This window comes from Podarcis filfolensis (genome assembly GCF_964270895.1).
Source record: "Podarcis filfolensis genome assembly, chromosome: 5".
Lineage (NCBI taxonomy): Eukaryota > Metazoa > Chordata > Lepidosauria > Squamata > Lacertidae > Podarcis > Podarcis filfolensis.
The window spans coordinates 99,842,302-99,864,171 of record NC_139608.1 but is presented as its reverse complement, the minus strand read 5'-3'; the positions used below and the strand labels follow the sequence as shown (position 1 = coordinate 99,864,171).

Sequence of the window (21,870 nt, the reverse complement as noted above, 5' to 3'; positions counted from 1 at the left end):
CACGCGGAAGCCACAAAACACATTCTATTCAGGATGTGAACGGGGCTCCGGAATGGATCCCGTTCGCATCCCAAGGTACCACTGTAATCAACTTTTTATTTCTGTTCTTTGTATATTGCGTTGCTCTTTTGTTGCTATGGCAAATAAAGATTCATTCATTCAAATGGCTTCAAGTTACAAGAAAGGAGATTCTGACTAAACATCAGGAAGAACTTTCTGATGGTAAGAGCTGTTCGACAGTGGAACGGGCTCCCTTGGAAGGTGGTAGACTATTATTCCCTGGAGGTTTTATGATTCTATGAAAGTATTTCATTTATTTGTTTTATTAAAATTTCTAAGAATTTTTTCCTGTGAAGGAACTTTCAGAACTTGAATTTCATTTGAGGACAAACCCAGGCTTGATCCACATTGTAGCCTCTTGTTTTTGTAGGCAACATTAGATTATTATTATTTTTTTAATGCAATTGCTGCTCATTTGGCATATTGTATGGAATACCATGTTATAAACCCTGAGAAGTAGTGTATAAACATTTTGTTTAAGTATGACTGTTCTTAATACTCTCATATTCTCAGCCAGTGAGAATAAAATGGAAGATTCAACTTTTCCATGGATCTACTTGTAAGGTCAAAGATGGGATGTGAAAAGTGAAAAACAGTGTTTCAAACCAGTTTTGCAGGAGCAAAGACACTCCCCATCCAAACACAGAAGATGAAGAACAGCAGCAAAGCATAGGGTTGCCATATTTCACAAAGTAAAAACCAGGACACCCCAAAAGTTGTTTTAGAAAACCTTTTTTTAAAAAAATAACTTCCCTAAGCTCTAGGACAAAGCACCACCTTTTGGATATTCTACACACACACACACACACACACACACACACACACAACGGATATCAACTCCGCCTTTCTCCAGGAACATGTCCAGGAAAATCCAAACGTATGGCAGCCCTAGCAAAACATAGTATCTCAAAGTTTGTAAAGCCAGTCCAAGAAATCACAGAAATAAAGGTCAGAAGTAGCGGTATCAATACAAGTAGCAGTGGGTGTCATATGCATTGCAAGGAGCCAAGAAACAATAATACTTTTTAAAAAACTGATTTGAATCAACCCCCAGTAGCAACATAGTAATATGAAGAACCTGTTCTGAGACTTTTTGCTAGACATACAGTACAAGCCTATGCATGTCTGTTCAAAAAAAAGTCCACTGAGTTCAATGATACTTACTCTGCTAAGTAAGTTGGTATAGCATTGAAGACTTAGACCTTGCTGTTGCCCCTACCGCTGGCTGTTGTGCCAATGAAGAGTTCTGAAGGTTCCCCACTAAGAGGTAGAAGGAGTAGAGATCTCTCTCTCTCTCTCTCTCTCACACACACACACACACACACACACACACACACAGTCCCAAGAAACTGCTGTTCTCCAAACTTATTGTTATTCTCGTCCTTTTCCATAGAGATACAAGAGCGGAGAAATTCTAAGTATTAGTTTTGTTTTATTTATATAATAAAGCATTATCAAAATGCAGGCAGGTTCATATGAAAGAATATGGTCTTGCAGATAGCTTGGACCTAAGCCTTGTAGGGCTTTATAGTTCATAAGCTGTACTTTGAATTGTGCCTGGAAATAGACTGGTAGCCAGTGGTGCTGTTTTAACAAGGGAGTCGTCAGCAATCTGGCTGCAGCTCTTTGAGGCAGTTGAAGTTTAGCCTGGAGAAGAGGAGGTTAAGGGGTGATATGATAGCCATGTTCAAATATATAAAAGGATGTCACATAGAGGAGGGAGAAAGGTTGTTTTCTGCTGCTCCAGAGAAGCGGACACGGAGCAATGGTTCCAAACTACAAGAAAGAAGATTCCACCTAAACATTAGGAAGAACTTCCTGACAGTCAGAGCTGTTCGACAGTGCAATTTGCTGCCAATGAGTGTGGTGGAGTCTCCTTCTTTGGAGGTCTTTAAGCAGAGGCTTGACAACCATATGTCAGGAGTGCTCTGATGGTGTTTCCTGCTTGGCAGGGGGTTGGACTCGATGGCCCTTGTGGTCTCTTCCAACTCTATGATTCTATGATTCTATAAGTTTCTGAGCCCTTTTCAAAGGCGGAGTATAGAGTAATACCTGTGTAAAGTATTTAATCCAAACGGGATGTAATTGAGGCATTGGTGACTGCAGCTAAATCAGTCATTTCAAGGAATGGACACAGCTGGCACACTAGCTGTAAGTGGTCAAATGTACTCCTGGCCACTGCAGAGACCTGTGCAACCAGGCTCAGGGCTGAGTCCAGGAGCATGCCTAAACTGTGAACCTGTGTTTTCAGGGGAAGTGGGACCCCATCCAGCACAGGCAGAATCCCTGTTCTCTGTTCTGCCTTCTGACTGCCCAAGAGCACCATTTCCTTATTTGCCTTTCCCAAGAGGCTCCAACATAACAGGAATGACATCTTGCTGACTGGCAGGTCTGAAATTATTCCAGATGCACATGCAGTCCGTATCCCTGATGCAGCCTGGGGAAGGAGGGAGAGAGCCTGCAACAACAATCTACCCTCACTCTCCCCCTCCGCTTCCTCCGCCTCCTGGATAGCTCAACTGGATAGAGCATGGTGCTGATAATGCCAAGGTTGGAGGTTTGATCCAGTATAGGACAGCTGGATATTCTTGCAATGTAGTGGGTTGGACTAGATGATTTTCAGGGCCCCTTCCAACTGCATTTCTGATTTCTCTCTTTTTCTTCATCTCTCTCTAGTCACACCCAGCACCTCCCTTCTTTGCTTCTTTTACTAATATATATCGACTTATCAGCCTTTATTCATGTCACAAGGAGTCACTAAATCTGCTTAGAGATTTTATTTGTAATTAAGCTGTTTACAAATTCCATGAAATAAAAATAAATGGATACTCACTATTTGCTTCCGTAGAAGGTGTGGCACCTTCTACTCCCAGGACATTGTACAAAGTGCTTTCCCTTCACTGCTCCCTGGGAGTCCAGCATGCCTCCTGGTCCCAGTACCAATGGGCTGGGCAAGCTGTGGTGGTAGCTGCATTCATCATTCACAATTTGTTATTTTTATTTTTTTTAATTGAGTTTATTTACAACACACACACACACACACACACACACACACCTACCTGTCAAACTGAACATGAAAATAATACTGAATCAAAAGAGAAACAAGCAACAAGACATAAAACAAAAAAGTACAAATAAAACATGATATTGTATGAAAACTTATACAAAACAAAGTCATACACACACACACACATATACATACCATATTTCAGTTCTTGTTTTCTTCCAATTGACTTCCTTCATCCTCAACATGGTTCTTTTATCGTTTTTGGTAAACTCTTTTTAGTTAATTCTTACCCCTTTTTCTTTCTGTTTTTAACTTAAGTACCATAAATTATTTTGCAGAAGTTACCATATTTTTCGCCCCATAGGACGCACCTAGTTTTTTTTTGGGGGGGGGGGGAAATAAAGAAAAAAAAAATATTTCCCCCCCTGGCGCGGGGGAAGCCCGAGCTTCCCCCGACCCCAGCCCCCAGAACAGCCTACTATCCGCAAGCCTAGGGAGCCGCGCCGGTCTCCCCAGGCTTGCAGAGAGCTGCGCCAAGCCCGGGAGTGCAGGCAGCTCCGCGCAACCCTCGGGAGCCCGGCGCGGCTTTGGAGAGGAAAAAGTGCGTCCTATAGGGCGAAAAATACGGTAATCAAAACAATTTGTTATTGCATGTGGCATGGAGCCCAAGGTACACCCAAGGCCTTCCAGGCACTGATTTGCCCTCCCTCTTTTAAACTATTGTTTCTATTTTCCAGAGGCTGTCTCTTCCCAGCATCCTCTTACTGATCTCTAGTGTCAATTACCATGATCTTGTGGGGGGTCAGCATTGGGGTGGGAGCAGCATCAGGGTGTTTTGCCTACAGCAGCAAAATGTCTTGGGCTGGTTGCAGACAATAGCGGCAATTGTGCTGCAGGGTACCACCATGTCCCCAATGCTATTTGACACCTGCATGAAAATGTTGGAGCGCTTATTAGAAGATTTGGGGTGAGGTATCATCTGGACACTGATGATAGCCAGCTCTAGTTCTCTGTAACGTTTGAACCAGGAGATCCAGTGCAACCCCTGGACCAGTGTCTGGACTCGGTGGTGGGCTGGAGGAGGGCCAGCAGCTCAACAGCAGGTGCTTCAATCCCCTTGGCTCCAGGGATCTGCTTTGCAGGGAGGGTTACAGAGGGTGCCAGTCCTGTAGGCTGCAATGTGGTTGTGGAGAGCATGAGACCCAGTGTCTCTCTCTTATCTTGTCCCCCTACCAACCATATGTTTAATTAGGGGTTTTGAACTCAGATTAAATGTGTGGTTGGGAAGGGAAGGAGGAAGGGGGAAAACCATCTCCCCCTCCTGTGAATCAATTTTGACCCAAATCGAGGCTGAGACTGCCCTTAGTCAGGGTCAGTCCAAAGTTGTGGACTGGGGCAGGGGTGGGCTGTGCACAACCCTAGTAACGTGTTGTTGTTTAGTCGTGTCTGACTCTTCGTGACCCCATGGACCAGAGCACGCCAGGCACTCCTGTCTTCCACTGCCTCCCGCAGTTTGGTCAAACTCATGTTTGTAGCTTTGAGAACACTGTCCAACCATCTCGTCCTCTGCCGTCTCCTTCTCCTTGTGCCCTCCGTCTTTCCCGACATCAGGGTCTTTTCCAGGGAGTCTTCTCTTCTCATGAGGTGGCCAAAGTATTGGAGCCTCAGCTTCACGATCTTTCCTTCCAGTGAGCACTCAGGGCTAATTTCCTTAAGAATGGATGTGTTTGATCTTCTTGCAGTCCATGGGACTCTCAAGAGTCTCCTCCAGCACCATAATTCAAAAGCATCAATTCTTCGGCGATCAGCCTTCTTTATGGTCCAGCTGTCACTTCCATACATCACTACTGGGAAAACCATAGCTTTTACTATACGGACCTTTGTTGGCAAGGTGATGTCTCTGCTTTTTAAGATGCTGTCTAGGTTTGTCATTGCTTTTCTCCCAAGAAGCAGGTGTCTTTTAATTTCGTGACTGCTGTCACCATCTGCAGTGATCTGAACATGGAGCCCAAGAAAGTAAAATCTCTCACTGCCTTCATTTCTTCCCTTTCTATTTGCCAGGAGGTGATGGGCCTAGTGGCCATGATCTTGGTTTTTTTGATGTTGAGCTTCAGACCATATTTTGCACTCCCCTCTTTCACCCTCATTAAAAGGTTCTTTAATTCCTCCTCACTTTCTGCCACCAAGGTAGTGTCATCTGCATATCTGAGGTTGTTGCAGTTTCTTCTGGCAATCTTAATTCCGGCTTGGGATTCATCCAGCCCAGCCTTTCGCATGATGAATTCTGCATATAAGTTAAATAAGCAGGGAGACAATATACAGCCTTGTCGTACTCCTTTCCCAATTTTGAACCAATCAGTTGTTCCATATCCAGTTCTAACTGTAGCTTCTTGTCCCACATAGAGATTTCTCAGGAGACAGATGAAGTGATCAGACACTCCCATTTCTTTAAGAACTTGCTATAGTTTGCTGTGGTCGACACAGTCAAAGGCTTTTGCATAGTCAATGAAGCAGAAGTAGATGTCTTTCTGGAACTCTCTAGCTTTCTCCATAATCCAGCACATGTTTGCAGTTTGGTCTCTGGTTCCTCTGCCCCTTCGAAATCCAGCTTGCACTTCTGGGAGTTCTTGGTTCACATACTGCTTAAGCCTGCCTTGTAGAATTTTAAGCATAACCTTGCTAGCGTGTGAAATGAGTGCAATTGTGCGGTAGTTGGAGCATTCTTTGGCACTGCCCTTCTTTGGCATTGGGATGTAGACTGATCTTCTCCAATCCTCTAGCCACTGCTGAGTTTTCCAAACTTGCTGGCATATTGTGTGTAGCACCTTAACAGCATCATCTTTTAAAATTTTAAATAGTTCAGCTGGAATATCATCACTTCCACTGGCCTTGTTATTAGTAGTGCTTTCTAAGGCCCATTTGACTTCACTTTCCAGGATGTCTGGCTCAAGGTCAGCAACTTCACTACCTGGGGTGTATGAGGCATCCATATCTTTCTGGTATAATTCCTCTGTGTATTCTTGCCACCTCTTCTTGATGTCTTCTGCTTCTGTTTAGGTCCTTAGCACTTTTGTCCTTTATTATGGTAATCTTTGTACGAAATGTTCCTTTCATATCCAATTTTCTTGAACAGATCTCTGGTTTTTCCCATTCTATTGTTTTCCTCTATTTCTTTGCATTACTTGTTTAAGAAGGCCCTCTTGTCTCTCCCTGCTATTTTTTGGAAATATGCATTCAGTTTCCTGTATCTTTCACTGTCTCCCTCGCATTTTGCTTGCCTGCTGTCTCCCGCTATTTGTAAGACCTCGTTGGACAGCCACTTTGCTTTCTTGCATTTCCTTTTCATTGGGATGGTTTTCGTTGCTGCCTCCTGTATAATGTTATGAGCCTCCATCCATAGTTCTTCAGGCACTCTGTCCAGCAAATCTAAATCCTTAAACCTGTTCCTCACTTCCACTGTGTATTCATAAGGGATTTGATTTAGATTGTATCTTACCGGCCCAGTGGTTTTTCCTACTTTCTTCAGTTTAAGCTTGAATTTTGCTATAAGAAGCTGATGATCTGAGCCACAGTCAGCTCCAGGTTTTGTTTTGCTGACTGTATAGAGCTTCTCCATCTTTGGCTGCAGAGAATATAATCAATCTGATTTTGATGCTGCCCATCTGGTGATGTCCATGTGTAGAGTCGTCTCTTGTGTTGTTGGAAAGCGTGTTTGTGATGACCAGCTTGTTCTCTTGGCAGAACTCTATTAGCCTTTGCCCTGCTTCATTTTGAACTCCAAGGCCAAACTTGCCAGCTGTTCCTTTTATCTCTTGATTCCCTACTTTAGCGTTCCAATCCCCTATAATGAGAAGAACATCCTTCTTTGGTGTCATTTCTAGAAGATGTTGTAAGTCTTCATAGAATTGGTCAATTTCAGTTTCTTCAGCACCAGTAGTTGGATTACTGTGATGTTAAAAGGTCTGCCTTGGATTCGTATCGAGATCATTCTATCATTTTTGAGATTGCATCCCAGTACAGCTTTCGCCACTCTTTTGTTGACTGTGAGGGCCACTCCATTTCTTTTACGGGATTCTTGCCCACAGTAGTAGATATGATGGTCATCCGAACTGAATTCGCCCATTCCCGTCCATTTCAGTTCATTGATGTCCAGGATGTCAATATTTATTGCCATCTCATTTTTGACCACATCCAACTTACCAAGGTTCATGGTTCTTACATTCCAGGTTCCTATGCAATATTTTTCTTTACAGCATTGGACTTTCCTTTCACTTCCAGGCATATCTGCAACTGAGCGACCTTTTGGCTTTGGCTCAGCCGCTTCATCAGCTCTGAATCTACTTGTACTTGTCCTCCGTTCTTTCTCAGTAGCATGTTGGACGCCTTGTGGAATTGGAAGGGACTCAAAGGGTCATCCCATCCAAGCACTGGCAATTCCTTTAACGGGGGTCATTTTGCCTAGTTGGCTACAGATCACTGTAGTAATTTTTGCATATTTTTTGAATGGCTAGACTTTTTTCTTCCCGGCTTGTAGATATTATTTCCTTAAAATACGATCAAGTTTGCTTTAACATTCTATCCTAGTAGATACTATTTAAAGCATTTAATCCTTTAATATAAAAATAGGAACCAGCTTATTTTTCTTCCTTTAAATAGACCCTAAACAATAATGTGTGGTCTTCTTTCCTGAATTCAGATCATGAAAGAGGTCATTATTATCAAATTACAGGTTTCTGAGGGATATATGATATGATAATTACTGGCAAAAGACTATGCAGTAACAACATTGCATTTCTTCTATGAATAGAGGCTATGAAAAATGTTTTACAGCTTGATATTTGCATACAAATATTCAAAGACTGAAACATGCACAGAAATATGTAGAGTTAAGACTCAAACAGTGGTTTTTAATGAAACAAAGCAAACAAGTCAATAAAATTTTGTCAATTTCACACTTAATCTACTCTTGCCAGTGCCAAATATATTCTATTTTGTGTCAAGAAAGGAGGCAAAAAATTGGTCTATCCAAGATCTCACTCTTGAATTTAATCTTTTCTAAGAGGATCTCACTGTGTAGCTTTTAATTACAAGACCAGTGGCAGCTGGAGTGTCCAAAATGTGGTGCACTCTCTGCCATGTCTGTATATAAGAAGCCACTCCGTCAATATTTGACAAATAACACTTACTCTTGATGCTGTGTACCTGATGCTGGACTGACAGCTTCATGTTTTCTATTCTATCTGGTGGTAATCTTGTATTCAAAAGACAGCATGCTTATATCAAGAGAGGACGGGTTTGCTCAGAAGTGGTTAGGGCATGCTGCCACACAGGGCAAACCGGGCATACAGCCCCTCCCACTGTGTCATCCTGTTCCCCCTTAAGAAGAAGCTAAGTAGGCTACTGGGATGGACCAGGGCATGACTACATGTGACTGGTGTCACATCCCACCTTTATCAGTTTCCTCTCTCAATATTTTATATCAGTGTATCTTGCTGCTTTAATATTCCCAAGCAATTGACAGAGGGTTTTTAAAAATTAACAAATCTCATTCTACAGATTTCTTCAATATGGTCACTGTGAATCCTTCAGATGCATTTAAGGGAATTGCTTTATTGCTACTGTTTCTCTAACAGCTTGTGATCCAGGACAGAAATTTAATTTTCTCACTGTGACTTTTCAACTTCTTTAACAACCCTTGTGAGAGTCTTTGTCAGAGGCCTTATGTAAGCCCAAATAAATTATGTCAGCTGGCTTGCCTTCTACAGTACAGCTAAATTCTCACTTCCAAAATTAACTTTAATCTAATTCAGAGAAATATCAAGAACACTAATAAACTATATTTGATTTATTTGTTTGTAGTGGTTTGGCAATAGCTGGACTGATGCTTTGCCTGGCCTTTAGCCAGTCATGTTCATGTCAATAAAATGAACTGGGTTTTAAGTGTTGCCCTCATATTCCTTTGAACACTGAATAACTTGCAGCTCTGGTGTGTCTGATGCATGTGAAGAACCTGTGTCATCTACCTGTTCTGTCTGGCAACTTTGCTTTCAGAGGTAATCAAAGTGATGCCAAGCAAAAAGACACAACTCTTTGGCAACTAAGAAATAGCACAGCTGTGTGTGTAGAAAGCCCACTCCTTGCTATCCTACCCATCTAGTTTCATATGACCCCAAGCTTCAGATTGTCACTAGGCCTGTGTAGTGTTCTCCACCACCTGAGTCGCCACTTGCTAGGTGTTGGAGGTGGGGTGTGTATGTAGCTCCCCTTTGAAAGGCCGATGTGGCACTGAAGGAGAACAGCCTCTACTGTAGTCTAAGTTCTGCCAGACGATTGGTGTGATGCCTCTGGTAGGGAAAAGACTTAACAGAAAAAGTGGTGGGGCTGGTTGCTCTGCACAGGCCACATCTCCAGGCCATGCTGCCATAAGTCTTGTGTCTTAGCATAGTGTCACCACTTCTAGCAACACCAAAAGAGAGGACCCAGATAAGCATACAAAATTTTGAAATAATTATTCTAATTTAAATAGAAAGGTAGTAATTTTTTCTTATTGCAGTGAGACCAGGGGACCTATGTACCTGCTCAGTTTGCTATCTAGTTGATGGGGTCCTACTCTGCATTCTTATGGTTCTGTATCATTAACCAGTCTTAGAGAAGGCACTCCTTACAATAGAGAACTGTGCTTTTTAAAGTAGGACATGTGGCCACACACCTATAGCAATGGAGAAATTTTGTTATGTATTCAGTGGTCTGTGTTTGCCTGAGCTTGAGTCTGGACTAAGTATTCTGAGCTCCTGTGTTCTGATTCAATACATGATCACAGAACATTTCAGAATTTGGCCTCTGCCATTGGCCCTTGAACTCTGAGTCATGATTTGCAGTTTGGAAGTTTAGACAGCCAAGCACGGGAGTGGGTTTCAGAAATGTATATAAGCAGTTGCTTTGCCCCTGTTTCCCAGTTATGTAGTTCAATAAAGGTTCTTACTGTTATCACTGTGTCTTGCCTCATGGGAACCCACCTACACTTCAAAAATTTTCACACAAGAGCATATTTCAATTAAAACACATTCCCCTTGTATTTTGTGGGTTAACTCACTGTGTTGAATTCCTTTTTGAATTGCAGTGCACATTTCTTTGCATACCATGTTCACTTTGGCTTCTGTGAATTAATGCTTAGAGGATTTTATCTTAGACCATGGCATGGACTTGATGTCTACCCCAGTCAGGCCTCTGAGTGTAAACTATTCAGTATGGAAGATGAACTATCAGACCAGCACAGGGGTATCAAAAACATTTCTCAAGTGGGAGTTAGTGCAGTTCAATGGCTAAGCTGTGCACATATCAGTGTTAATGCACATGTTGGTTGCACAGATCCACAATTTCCATGTGCACTTTTGTGCACATTTACCCACACAAGTGCTTTTAATTAAACTCTAGTGTTTCCTGTCCACACTAGTGGGCAGTACTTCATGGAATGTATTTGCACTGTATGTTGTTGTCCCCTCCCCTCAGTCAGTACTTCCCCACCCTTTCTGAGTTCTGAAAACCTGAGATCCTTTGTAGAGATGGACACAGGTATTTGTTTGGCCATGTGAGCAGCCATTTAAAAGAAAGAGAGAGAGAGAGAGATGCAAATGTTCTGATATACCAGGCTTGCACAGAATGGTAGGTTAAGGAGGGGGTGGCCCCACCAGTAGTTCAGCCTCCCTGTGTTCCAAAAACCTGGAGGTACATCTTTGGCATGAACACAGGTGTGTGTTTACCTGTGTGGTTGGCATTTAAAAAGAGAGAGAGAGGCTTTCCAATAGACCAGACTTACATAAAACATTGAGTTAGTTAAAAAAAATACATGTGATACATCAAATCCAATTTAAACTGCCATGTGTGCACAGGCTAAGTATAAGCCAAAAAGTTCCCAACTGAAATCTTCACTTCTACCACCAACTGACTTAAAGGGCCCCAGGCAACCAGGCAAGTCACCATATTCTCAGGTGTTGCTCTACATCTTCACTACAAAAATAATGATGTTCTTGTATGGGGTGTTCTTGTAAGGAATAATGAGATAATGTAGGGGAAGGACACTTGAAATCTGCTTTTCTGAATGCTTAGTATTAATATTAAATAGCTAAATGAAAAGGAAAGAACCATCAAGCACAAATCTTTCTCAAAGGATTTTTAAAATACTGGCACCCACTAAACCATCCATTTCTCAGTGTTGATCTTCTTTGTTTGTTTGTTAGCATGGGACAGATGATTGATATGGCACCTGAATGTACATCCACTTTGCCAAAATTGACTGCCTGGCTATTTTCCCTTCCTTATCCCTTGCCAAGGGGAAAAATATCCAGTAGCTCAAAGAAAACTTCCTGATGTCATACCCTAGAGCAGCACACCACCCACCGCCTGACCTCCTTCCCTTGCAAGAAGAAGCTTCCCCCCAAGAGGTGTGGGAAAGGGAACGGCTTTCATGTTTTAGCAACTGTTTCTCCTCCACCTATTTCCTTCTTAGTTTTCTTACTTGCTGTATATATCACTATCCTCTAACAATAGCTTTGTTTCCACAGCTGCACTGATTATAATTTTCAGTGTTTCTCATTTTTTCCGGAACTATTAGGGTGGGTTGTTTTTATTCATTTAACTTGGAACAGCCTGCAATAATATTGCAAGAAGAGTCTGAGAATAAGGTAATAAGCACAGGCCACTTTTATTTCTTTGTCTGTTTCGTTAGCCCACCCCCCACCCCACCCCAGCCTCTATCAGTTTATATAACAGTAAGTCTGTTGTGATAGTCCTGGAAAGGTAGCCTGGAAAATCCAAATGTTTAGTAGGAATTTTCCAAAACACTCACACTGCATTTAAATAACCCCATATGCTTAATTCTTCCCGTGTAGGCCCTATTTTATCCCAATTTTCTACTAAAAAACAAATATTTGGGGGAATCTTTGAAGTCTTAATGACCCACTTCACACATATCACTAAGCTAAACCACGGCTGAGGTGAATGAATGAACATAGGGGCATTCACAGGAAAAAAAACCACCACCAGGATACTCATCCCCCAGTCCTCCTGGTGCCACATTGCCCAATGTTGAGATAGGATTTGACTTAGCATGACTTCCAAACCTAGAGTCATGGCTTGTCTCTCTCAGACAAACCAGGCACAGTAAATCAAAGACAAATCTTGGTTGCAGCTAGTGTTTCCCTCTTCTAGTTGTACAATCCTGTAAGGATAAAGCAATGCTTTATGGGTGGCCTCTCACAGAACCAAGGGTATTCCTTGGTCCAATTTTTCTTCTTGTGAGCATAGCGAAGTTCTCTGCTTGCATGAGGTTTTAGGAGTAATCCCTGTGGATATCCCTCAAGGATAGGATTACTCTAGGATTCTGTGAAACTGTATGATTATATCTGATAACTTTGGTCATGTTTATTTGACCAAATACACTTTACTTTGTTGGAGAAATGTAAAAAGGGTTCCAAGACTGGAGGTATCACTCACAGAAACCCAAGAGAAAAAGATGCAGACTTCAAGAGTCTTTGCTCCACCCATTTCATCCTTCTCCAGGTTCTGGGAGTCAGCGGGGAGGGGAGTTTGTCACAGCATGCATCTTCACCAGCTGGACTCATCTCTGCCTCTTGGTCTCCCTCCCCTTCTGTTTTAGGTTCGGACTGATTCTGGACTTCAGTAAGCCCTGTTACCTCTTCAGCTTCCCAGTCTCCTTCTGACCACTCATCATTGTCCCATCATCATTCCCCAGGTTCTGAACCTTCTTCCCTTGGTTCCCCAGCTGGTTCCACCCACCACTCTGTGTCCAACCAGCCCATGGCAGGTTACATCTGATAGATATTTATCTCGTAAAACTATGTGTGTTAAAAATTCATTTTCCAATTGATCAGATAGATGACAAGTTGTTTTGGGGTACTGTATGTAATAAATGTTCATTCCCGAACAATGGAAAGAATGGACTGTTATAATGCAGAGTCCAGTATGGTTTCTAATTGGATGGGGAAGGCTGTGTGTTGAGATTCCTGCATTGCAGGAGGTTGGACTAGATGACCCTTAGGGTACCTTTCAACTCTTACCATTTGATTCTATGAATTCAAGATTAAATGCAATTGCTATGTCTAGCTGGTTCTCTTTTCATGCATACAGCACAGACCCTCCAAGTGGCCCTACTTTCCAGGGGCAACCCTGATTTAGAGAAGTCATCCCGGTTTCTGATCTGATTCCAGAACATCCCACGTTTCCTTAGGATGGCCCCAATTTCATTGAAGAAAGGTTGAAGGGTATGGAGTTATCTGACCCCTGAGCTGTCTGAAGGCAATCCTGTATAGTGAAGTGCTTTTTTAATGTTATATTATGTTTTTATATATGTTGGAAGCTGCCCAGAGTGGCTGGGGCAACCCAGTAAGATGTGTATAAAGAGTAAAATTATCATTATGGAATGGGATGTCCCTATTTTCACTGGAGAAATGTTGGAGGGTATGACAGCATTTCATGCATTCTAACAGTATATTCCTTCCTGTGTTCTGGAACAAACATCCATTACATATAGTACCTAAAAGCAACTCGTTCTACACTAAAAAGTAGACAGGCACGTGTCTTTCTAGTTTAGCTAGGCCATAGACCCAAAATAAAATGCAATCATTAAAGCAATAACAGTTATTTTTTAATACATTTTTATTAATTTTCACAATAAACAAAATCATTACATTAAAGAAAAATGAAAAACATAAAATAATACATTTTAAAAAACTGTATACACCATGGGTATCTGTCAGGGAACTGCCATCGGAGCCAAGAGTGGAGGTAAGGTTCCCCAACGATGCAGGAGAAGGGACCAGCAGGGAGAGAGAGAACACTTCCTTTGGGGAAGGAAATCGGCGTGACACCAGGAAGAAAGGGGAGCAGGGAAGGACTTCGGAGAGATGGCTCCAAGACTCTTCCGCAGAGACCAGCGGGGAGAGCCCAGGACCTCCGCTGGCCACGCCCACTCTGCGCAGAAGACTTCCACGCAGGGAAGCTAGGCGGAGACTTGGCGTCAAGCAGCTTTTATGTTGGAAGAAGTTCAGGAAACACCCACTGACGGATTCTGCCAGTGACTGACACAGCCACGGAGAAAGGGCTGTCCAGCCAGGGAAAGGTTTAGCCAGACAACGTTGCCTAGAGCAGCAGCCCACTTACGCACGAGCAACCCCAATTCCCTTTACAGTATCCATAACATTACAAGTGTTTTTAAAATGTATTCACTTCCTTGCAATGCTTTCCCATTCTTTTTTATATTTGTTATTGTCTTGATTTCTAAGTTTTCAAGTCAGTTGAGCCATTTCTGCATATTCCATTAACTTAATTTGCCAATCTTCCTTAGTGGGGACTTTTTCTTCTTTCCAGTGTTGGGCTAGCAATATCCGAGCAGCCGTTGTTGCATACATGAACAAATTATTGTATTCTTTAGGTAGATCCATTCCTGTGATACCTAGTAAGAAAGCTTCTGGTTATTTAACAAAGGTTATTTTTAACATTTTTTTTTTCAATTTGTTATATATCAGTTCCCATTTTTTTAATTAACCTTACATTGCCACCACATATGATAAAACATACCTTCGCCTTCTTTACATTTCCAACACTTATTTTCCCTTGTTTTATACATTTTTGCCAATTTAACCGGTGTTAAATACCACATATACATCATTTTCATATAGTTCTCTTTAAGTAAGGTACGTGCCGTAAATTTTATATCATTCATCCATAGTCTTTCCAATCTGTCATCTGAATAGTATGTCCCACGTCTTTTGCCCACTTTATCATAACACACTTGACCTCTTCATCCTTAGTTTCCCATTCCAACAATATATTGTACATTTTTGATAATAATTTAATATCATTTTCTATTATTTCTCTCTGGAAATTTAAAATTTCATAGGTGAATTCTTTCTTTTTATCATTTTTAAATATTTCATTTAACTGAAAATATTGTAACCAATCTGTTACCTTCTCTTTTATTTCTTGAAATTTCTTCAATTTTAATTGATTATCAATTTCTGTTAACAAGTCTATATGTTGCTCAATTAGTTTTCATATTTAATTTTTTCACAGATACTGTATTGCTTCCAGCACAGACAGCTACCATGGTGTTTTTCCCCCTAATAAATCTTTATATTTTCCCCAAACTTTAAAAATCACATTTCTTATTATATGATTCTGGATATGATAAGTACTTTTGCCTTCTAGTACCACAAGTATGCATGCCAACCAAATCTATTGTCATGTCCTTCTAAATCTAATAAATCTGTATTTTTAATACTATCCAATCCCGGATCCAGCATATGCAAGAAGCTTCATAATATCATTTTATATCTGGTAAGGAAAAGCCCCTCTGTCTTTAAGATCTGTTAGTAATTTATATTTTATTCTTGGCTTCTTTCCTCGCCAAATATTGAAATATCCTTTTGCCTATCTTTGAAGCAATTTACATTGTTTATCACTGGGACTGATTGAAACAGAAATAACATTTTTGGCAGTACGTTCATCTTGATTACCGATATCATTCCTAATAATGATAGACTCATTACTCCCCAAATCTCTAAATTTCTTTTTATTTATTTCCATATTATTTTTTCCATCAGTTATGCTACCCTACTTCTTGGGCTGGTGAGAGGTTCAGGCACTTACCTTTGTTTCATTTTGCTTTTTTGGAAATAGGTCAATGGCAGCTTAAGATGTTTTATAGTATTTGAATGTATACACAGATATACAAGTTTTACATAGGTGGAGGTACACTTTAAACACTTTTAACAGAACTTTGCCCCATGTAAAACACATCCTCCTTTGGGGTACTATTCACCTGTTAATGATAATACCACATACTTAAATGTGATTGACTGGAATTGCCTCATGAAGAATCTCATGTTTTTGCAGCAGTAGTATTTGTGCTAAAGCTGAAAATCAGTATTAAGAGCAGAATCCATAAACCATGGTAATTCTGGGGAAATGGATTTCCTGTCTGCCTTGTTTTTGTGTGTGAATCTAATTAAGTGCAGACTTTTGGCTGCTGGATCATTTTTCCACAGATATCAGAAAATAGAGTTTACAAGTACAGAAAAAGACTAACAAATACTTGATAAGGTTGGGTTTGATTAGATACTAGATACTTGGTGGATTCCTGCCTACAGTATATCTTACATAGTCCTACTGAAACTATTGTAGACTAAGAATCAATACAGTGTAGTGGATGGAGCACTGGATTTAGATTTTAAAAGATCAGCATTCAAATCTCTGCCCAGCTATGCAACTCACTGCATGACCTTGGACCATCTGTGGTCATCTGTCATGCCAACCTACCTCATAGGTTGTTAGTGAAGATTTCAGTGGAATAGTCTGGTATGCATTCTCTGGTCTTTTGGAAGGAAACCTAGAAAAATGTATGAGATCTTCAGCCCCAATCTGTATGTTTGCCCTATTGTGTTGTAATATACAGTTACTGACTTATACTTGCATGCATGAAAGGGTTAACCTGAGTCCTGAGCTCAAGTTACCATGGGTGGAATTTATTGGGCCCCATCAGCTTTGCTTCTTCCCTCTCTTTCTCTCCTTCTTCAAAGGAGCTGTAGCCAAGAATGGCTCCCAACTCATGTATAAAACCGATGTCAATTGAAAATCTCTCCAAAAGGAGGTTTTTACAGCCTGCACATTTGCTAACACAAATACCACATTGTTCTTTTGTAAAGAAACCAGGTTCTTTTCTTTTTAAGTCATTTGAACCTTTCTTTTTCATTTTACAGCCAACAAATAGTGTCTTTCTGAAACTCTGAGTAAAATCTTCACCTGTTTTGCAAAGCTAAGCGTCTGTGATTTATTCTAGCCTAAGCATTTTCATGGGGAACCTTTGTTTAAAGATGGATGAGGACAGATGTGACTCTAACCAAGTTTTAATGTGCTTGGAGCAATCTACAACTCTGCTATGGGAGAGTTAGAATCTCTTTTCCAATCCTGTCTCTCCAACATTTTGAACAAATGCACTGTTCTTGGATGCTCATCCAAAAGGGAAAATAATTATTTTCAGGAATGATTGTGAGCACATTGCTTCCATAGAAATAACCAAAACAGCTTGTTCATATATCTATCATCATCTAATTACTCAGCCCTTGATTGCTCTCAACTAGATGTGCCAAATGTCTGTGTTGAGAAAGTTGTGTGTGTGTGCGCGCGCGCACGCGCATGTGAATTGACACCCGTTGATAGGTAAGTTCTGTCTAGAGCGATTCACGTATGATGACCAATTCACATCTGCAAATCATTGTGTGGTGCTGCATTCAGTGACTGATGAGCTTGTGATTATGAATTGACTCTTATTAGTCACCTAAAACTTGTTCCTATATACAAAGGCGTTAGAACTTATGGGATCAGTTTTAGCAGTTGCAGCCTGATGTTGACAGGATGCTTGCAGCAGTGAAGCCAGCTATGTGCCATCTCAATCCCTATCCATCATGACTGGTAAAATCTACAGTAGTAGAAGGAGATTGACTGGATGGGTCTAGAGAGCGGTTAATGCCTCAGTATAGGAGGGAATTGTGCCTACCTGCTTGGAGGTGGAGGTGGTGTAAGTCAAATTGCTGCATTAGCAGCACTGAAGGAACCTCTTCAGGGGACATGGAGGTCCTGGACTGTCCAGATGACAAGATTCACTGTTGAGGTCTAAAGGAAAGCACAGCAATACATTTGGCACTAGCTTGGCTGCAGGAGTTGCCAGAAGAAAGTGTACAAGGCACCATCCAAAATCTTAGGGACTCCACTCTGGAATTGTGTAGGGTATAGTCTTATCTTCAAGATGTCCCACAAGGCAGCAGAGATTTAGGATCAGAGTTTACCTCTCCCAGATGGGCTCCCTTCCCAGGGGGACATGCCCTGCCTGCCCTGCCTTCCCCTCACTTCCCTCAACAGCAAATGCTGAAACCGCCTTATTGACCATTGGACCCACAATTGGTCTCGTCTGCTCATCTGCTCAATACATACAGGGGAAATCCCTAGCTCACCAAGGGTTTGGGACCCATTGGCTACCCCCACCTGGTTTAGCCAGCCAGTTGAAGCTGTTCCTGGGGTGTTGCCACTGTTGCATGCCGACAGCTTCTAGGAATCACAGGTGAGAGATGAGTGGAGGGTGGGAGCCAAATGTAAACCACCCCAGAAGGGGCATGATGTGTCCATCACTAGAGGTACTAGCCCTTCCCTTCCATAATACCCCATTCATCCCATAGAATAAATGATATTGAATGATATTCAGTATTGAAATCGCTTATCAACTGGAACATTTTGGTACCCATGTCATTAAGAAACAAAGCCGAGCTGCATTGAACCACTTTTCAGCTTGAAAGCAAAATGGTCATTAGATTATATCAGAGTTCCCAAATGCTCCAGAACTTTATGAATAATACTTTAACAAAACACTGTATTAAGAGAGATGATTAATTTTGATTTCACCATCCCATACTGTATGTGGAAATGTTGATGATTCCTTATGTAACTACTTATAAGTTGAAACATGTCCTAGAGTTTCAAAGCCCGCCCCCCCCCCCCGCCCCAGCAAAATTCTATTTATATTACATGAGGCTCACATTCTGGATTTTCCTAATGGTTGCAATCTCTACCCCTCTATTGATGCCCACACTTGACAGCATGAGTTGAACCCAAATGGTCTTAAATTGCCATTGTGAACTAGTTTCTAGACTTCTTTTTAGCCTTGCAGAAGGATTGTCTAACCTAATGAGGATATTCACACATTCAAGGTTGCACATTAGCCCTACAGATGTGGTAAATAGAACCAACATACAGTAGGGCAGTACTTTGCACACCCTAAGCCTGTTTTCACTGTATCCAATGAAGTCATCCCATTTGTGTCTGTTGGCACAACAGAACTTCTGCCGCCACCGTTCTTCTCACGCATCCCCCCCAAATCTGCTCTGGAGGATTGGGGCATGCAGGGAAAGGGAGGGAAAACTCTGTTGCAAAGGCAGAAGTCCTTGTGTGAATAGGATGACTACACTGGCTGCAACCCATTATGTCAATTTGTGATCAAGGCATGAAAAACCTGAATTTATTGCTTGAATGGCCTAGAACCTGGATTTCTTCCCTCATTTCACCAAATAATTGAGGCCAAAAGTATTGAACTTCCATGTGTCTCAGTGGCTATGTCCCAGGTATGTGGAGAAGTGAGCTCAGAGCTAGGAAGCCCAGAGCAGGGCACAATCATGGACTTTGTCAAATTTTGGAACATGGTGTTGTCTGGGGGAAATCCTCCCTGTAGCTGACGGTTGTTACCAGAAAAATTGTGCATGGCTGGGAATGAGATTACTTATTATTTGTTCAAGGTTTGCTTTCCCCACTACTCAACATGTTTTTGTTTTCAAACCCCACCAAATTTCTCATTCTATCAGGTTTTAAGCAATTATTTTTTAAAAAAGAAAAAAGCAACCTAAATAATAAGAATGGGGGGGGGGGGATAAAGTATTTTTTTCAAATTGCAAGTAAGAATTAATTGCCTGCCATGGCACCCAGCTAATGTTTTCTAGATTCCTTATGTTTTATGAGGAGAAGACTATGCAGACCCTTGTTGCCATTACAGCTGCAAACAGAAGATTTGCATATGAAGAAGTTCCATGTGGAGGGGAGCCCCAAACTGATCTTAATTGGGAATAATCTGTTGGAGAAATATTTCTCAGCTGAGACAGTAGAAAGAAAGCACTATACATTCCTTGCAGGCACTCCCTTAATTCTCATAAGAGCATCAGGAAAGTTTTATAATGCATGGCCAAAGGCTAGTAAAGTTGAACAAATAAGTATAGTTATTCATTCTCTCCATGCAATAATGAGTGTATCCCTGCCCATCCTTTGCTATTACCAGGGCCCTGTCTCATTGTTTCCATTTTGCTATGACAGTAGAATATAGCAAATCTGATGACTAAGACAGAGGATAATATATCAATGCTGATGTCTTACAGTTCTGTTCATAGTCTTAAGTGAAATCCAAAGTATAAGCCTTCCTACAGTTCCTTACTTGTCTTCTGCTTAAAATCATTGAGAGCTATTTCATCATGGAACAAACCTGAGACAAACTGATCTGTTCTGCTCCAATCCATGGAATGATACACATGAAACCATTGTGAACAGCTGCATATTGGGCCAGATTAGTCATAGATGAAGTGGAAATTTGAAATAGCTACAGGCGTGTCTTGCTCTGACATCAAACTCAGAAGAGTAATCACATACACATACACAGTGTAATCAATGAATTGACTGTTGCCCTTGCACGATGCACTAAATTTAGATATCTCACCTGCTTCCCACTAGTGGGGCTTTATGGAGCAGTAGGACCACCCCACCTCTCCCTCCTACTGCTCATGGCAGCCAGGCAGAAGGTTGGGGCGGGCAGTAAGATTTCTGTGCAGTCTGGAACTAGCATAGTGATCAGGCCCACACTGGGCCAATAATGTTGCACATTGTCTGTGAGACAGCCCAGCTCCTCCCCACCTCCAGAGTGCCACATTTGGGGGTCTTCTGCTGGTTACTGCCAACAGACGGGATGCAATTATACTTTTAAAGAACGGTACAGGTGAATCAGTCATAAAAAAGAACATAGTCAGTGCCTGTTGTCTTCCTTTCTAGTGTTTGTTTATTTAGTTCATTTATAATGTACCTGTGACGGACATCAAAATCAGACCAGTCTGGTGATGCAGTGCCTCAGAATTCCACCAGAGGGTTGGAGCCTCTCTCTGATTGGCTACTAAGACAGCCAGTTGGTGGGGGGGCGGGGAGTACACTTTGTAGTTCACTATAAGCATATAAACTATAGGTATGAAGTGAACTACACTTCCTAGCCACTCTACATAGCTCTTACCTGTTTGCTTAAAAAGGAAAAATATATTTGAAAATGACCCTTAGGCTACCTCTTAATATTCACTGTGAGTGCAGATGCAGATGATCCACACAAAAATCCAGGTGTTTGACTGGCTGAGAACATTTAAAATAAGCACCTGAAAATAAATGCATATTTTTTAATGCCAGAAATATTTCACTCAAATCATGCCAGGTTAAAAAATATGTTGGGCTCAAGTAAAATATATCAGAAATGTGACTCGACCAGGATTGAGCATCTGGCTGAAGTTCTTTTATCCACAAAGCCATCTATCTTACTCCAATAGCTTTAATCACACATCTTATAGTCATGCTTTTAACTCCATTTCAGCTTCTCTCAAGCTTTTTTCTCTTTGGTCTTATGACTCATTGTGATGGACAGCTTTTATGCACATTGTATTTTTATGTTGTACATTAAATCTGATATCATGCTCAGGTGATTTCATGATCTAACATGAACTAACTGGTGTGGTTGTAATTGATTCAGCAGTTGACAATAGCTTACAGTTTACACATCCTGGGTGTTAAATAATGTGCAATGCTGGAAGGATTCCTGCCAAGCACAGAAATAACAGCAGTTAACCCTCTAGCAGTATTTATTGTCAAGAACTTTTATGCCAAATTGATGGAGGAGGCCCCTGAAGATTTATTTTTTCATAATCCTCTAGTAGTCCATTTCTGGATTAGAACAATATAGCATAAGACAGAAGCCCTTAGAATACTCCGTTGATGTTGCTCTTTGGTAAGAAGTGGTGTCACGCATTGTTAGAGCTTGGATGGATGCAAGCTAAAGGCACCAGCATGGGTGTCCCATGCAAAGTCACCAGAAATGGCCACTGTAGAAAACTCTTGGACTTGGTGTACTTTTGGCCTGGATCAACAGCAGGGTTCTGCTTATGCAT

At 41.4% G+C, this 21,870-nt stretch overlaps 2 protein-coding genes across 2 annotated transcripts in view; one reads left to right on the top strand and one right to left on the bottom strand.

Moving 5' to 3' along the window:
* The window catches only part of CCDC91 (coiled-coil domain containing 91), a 191,677-nt gene extending 182,868 nt beyond the window's left edge, over positions 1-8,809 (bottom strand). Inside the window, exon 1 of the mRNA XM_083615802.1 lies at positions 8,254-8,809. Within this exon, the coding sequence (XP_083471928.1) occupies positions 8,254-8,293 (40 nt within the window). The 5' untranslated portion in view covers positions 8,294-8,809. The remainder of the gene's footprint in view (positions 1-8,253) is intronic.
* The window catches only part of LOC310763441 (potassium voltage-gated channel subfamily KQT member 1-like), a 793,949-nt gene that overhangs the window by 185,048 nt on the left and 587,031 nt on the right, over positions 1-21,870 (top strand). The window lies entirely within an intron of this gene.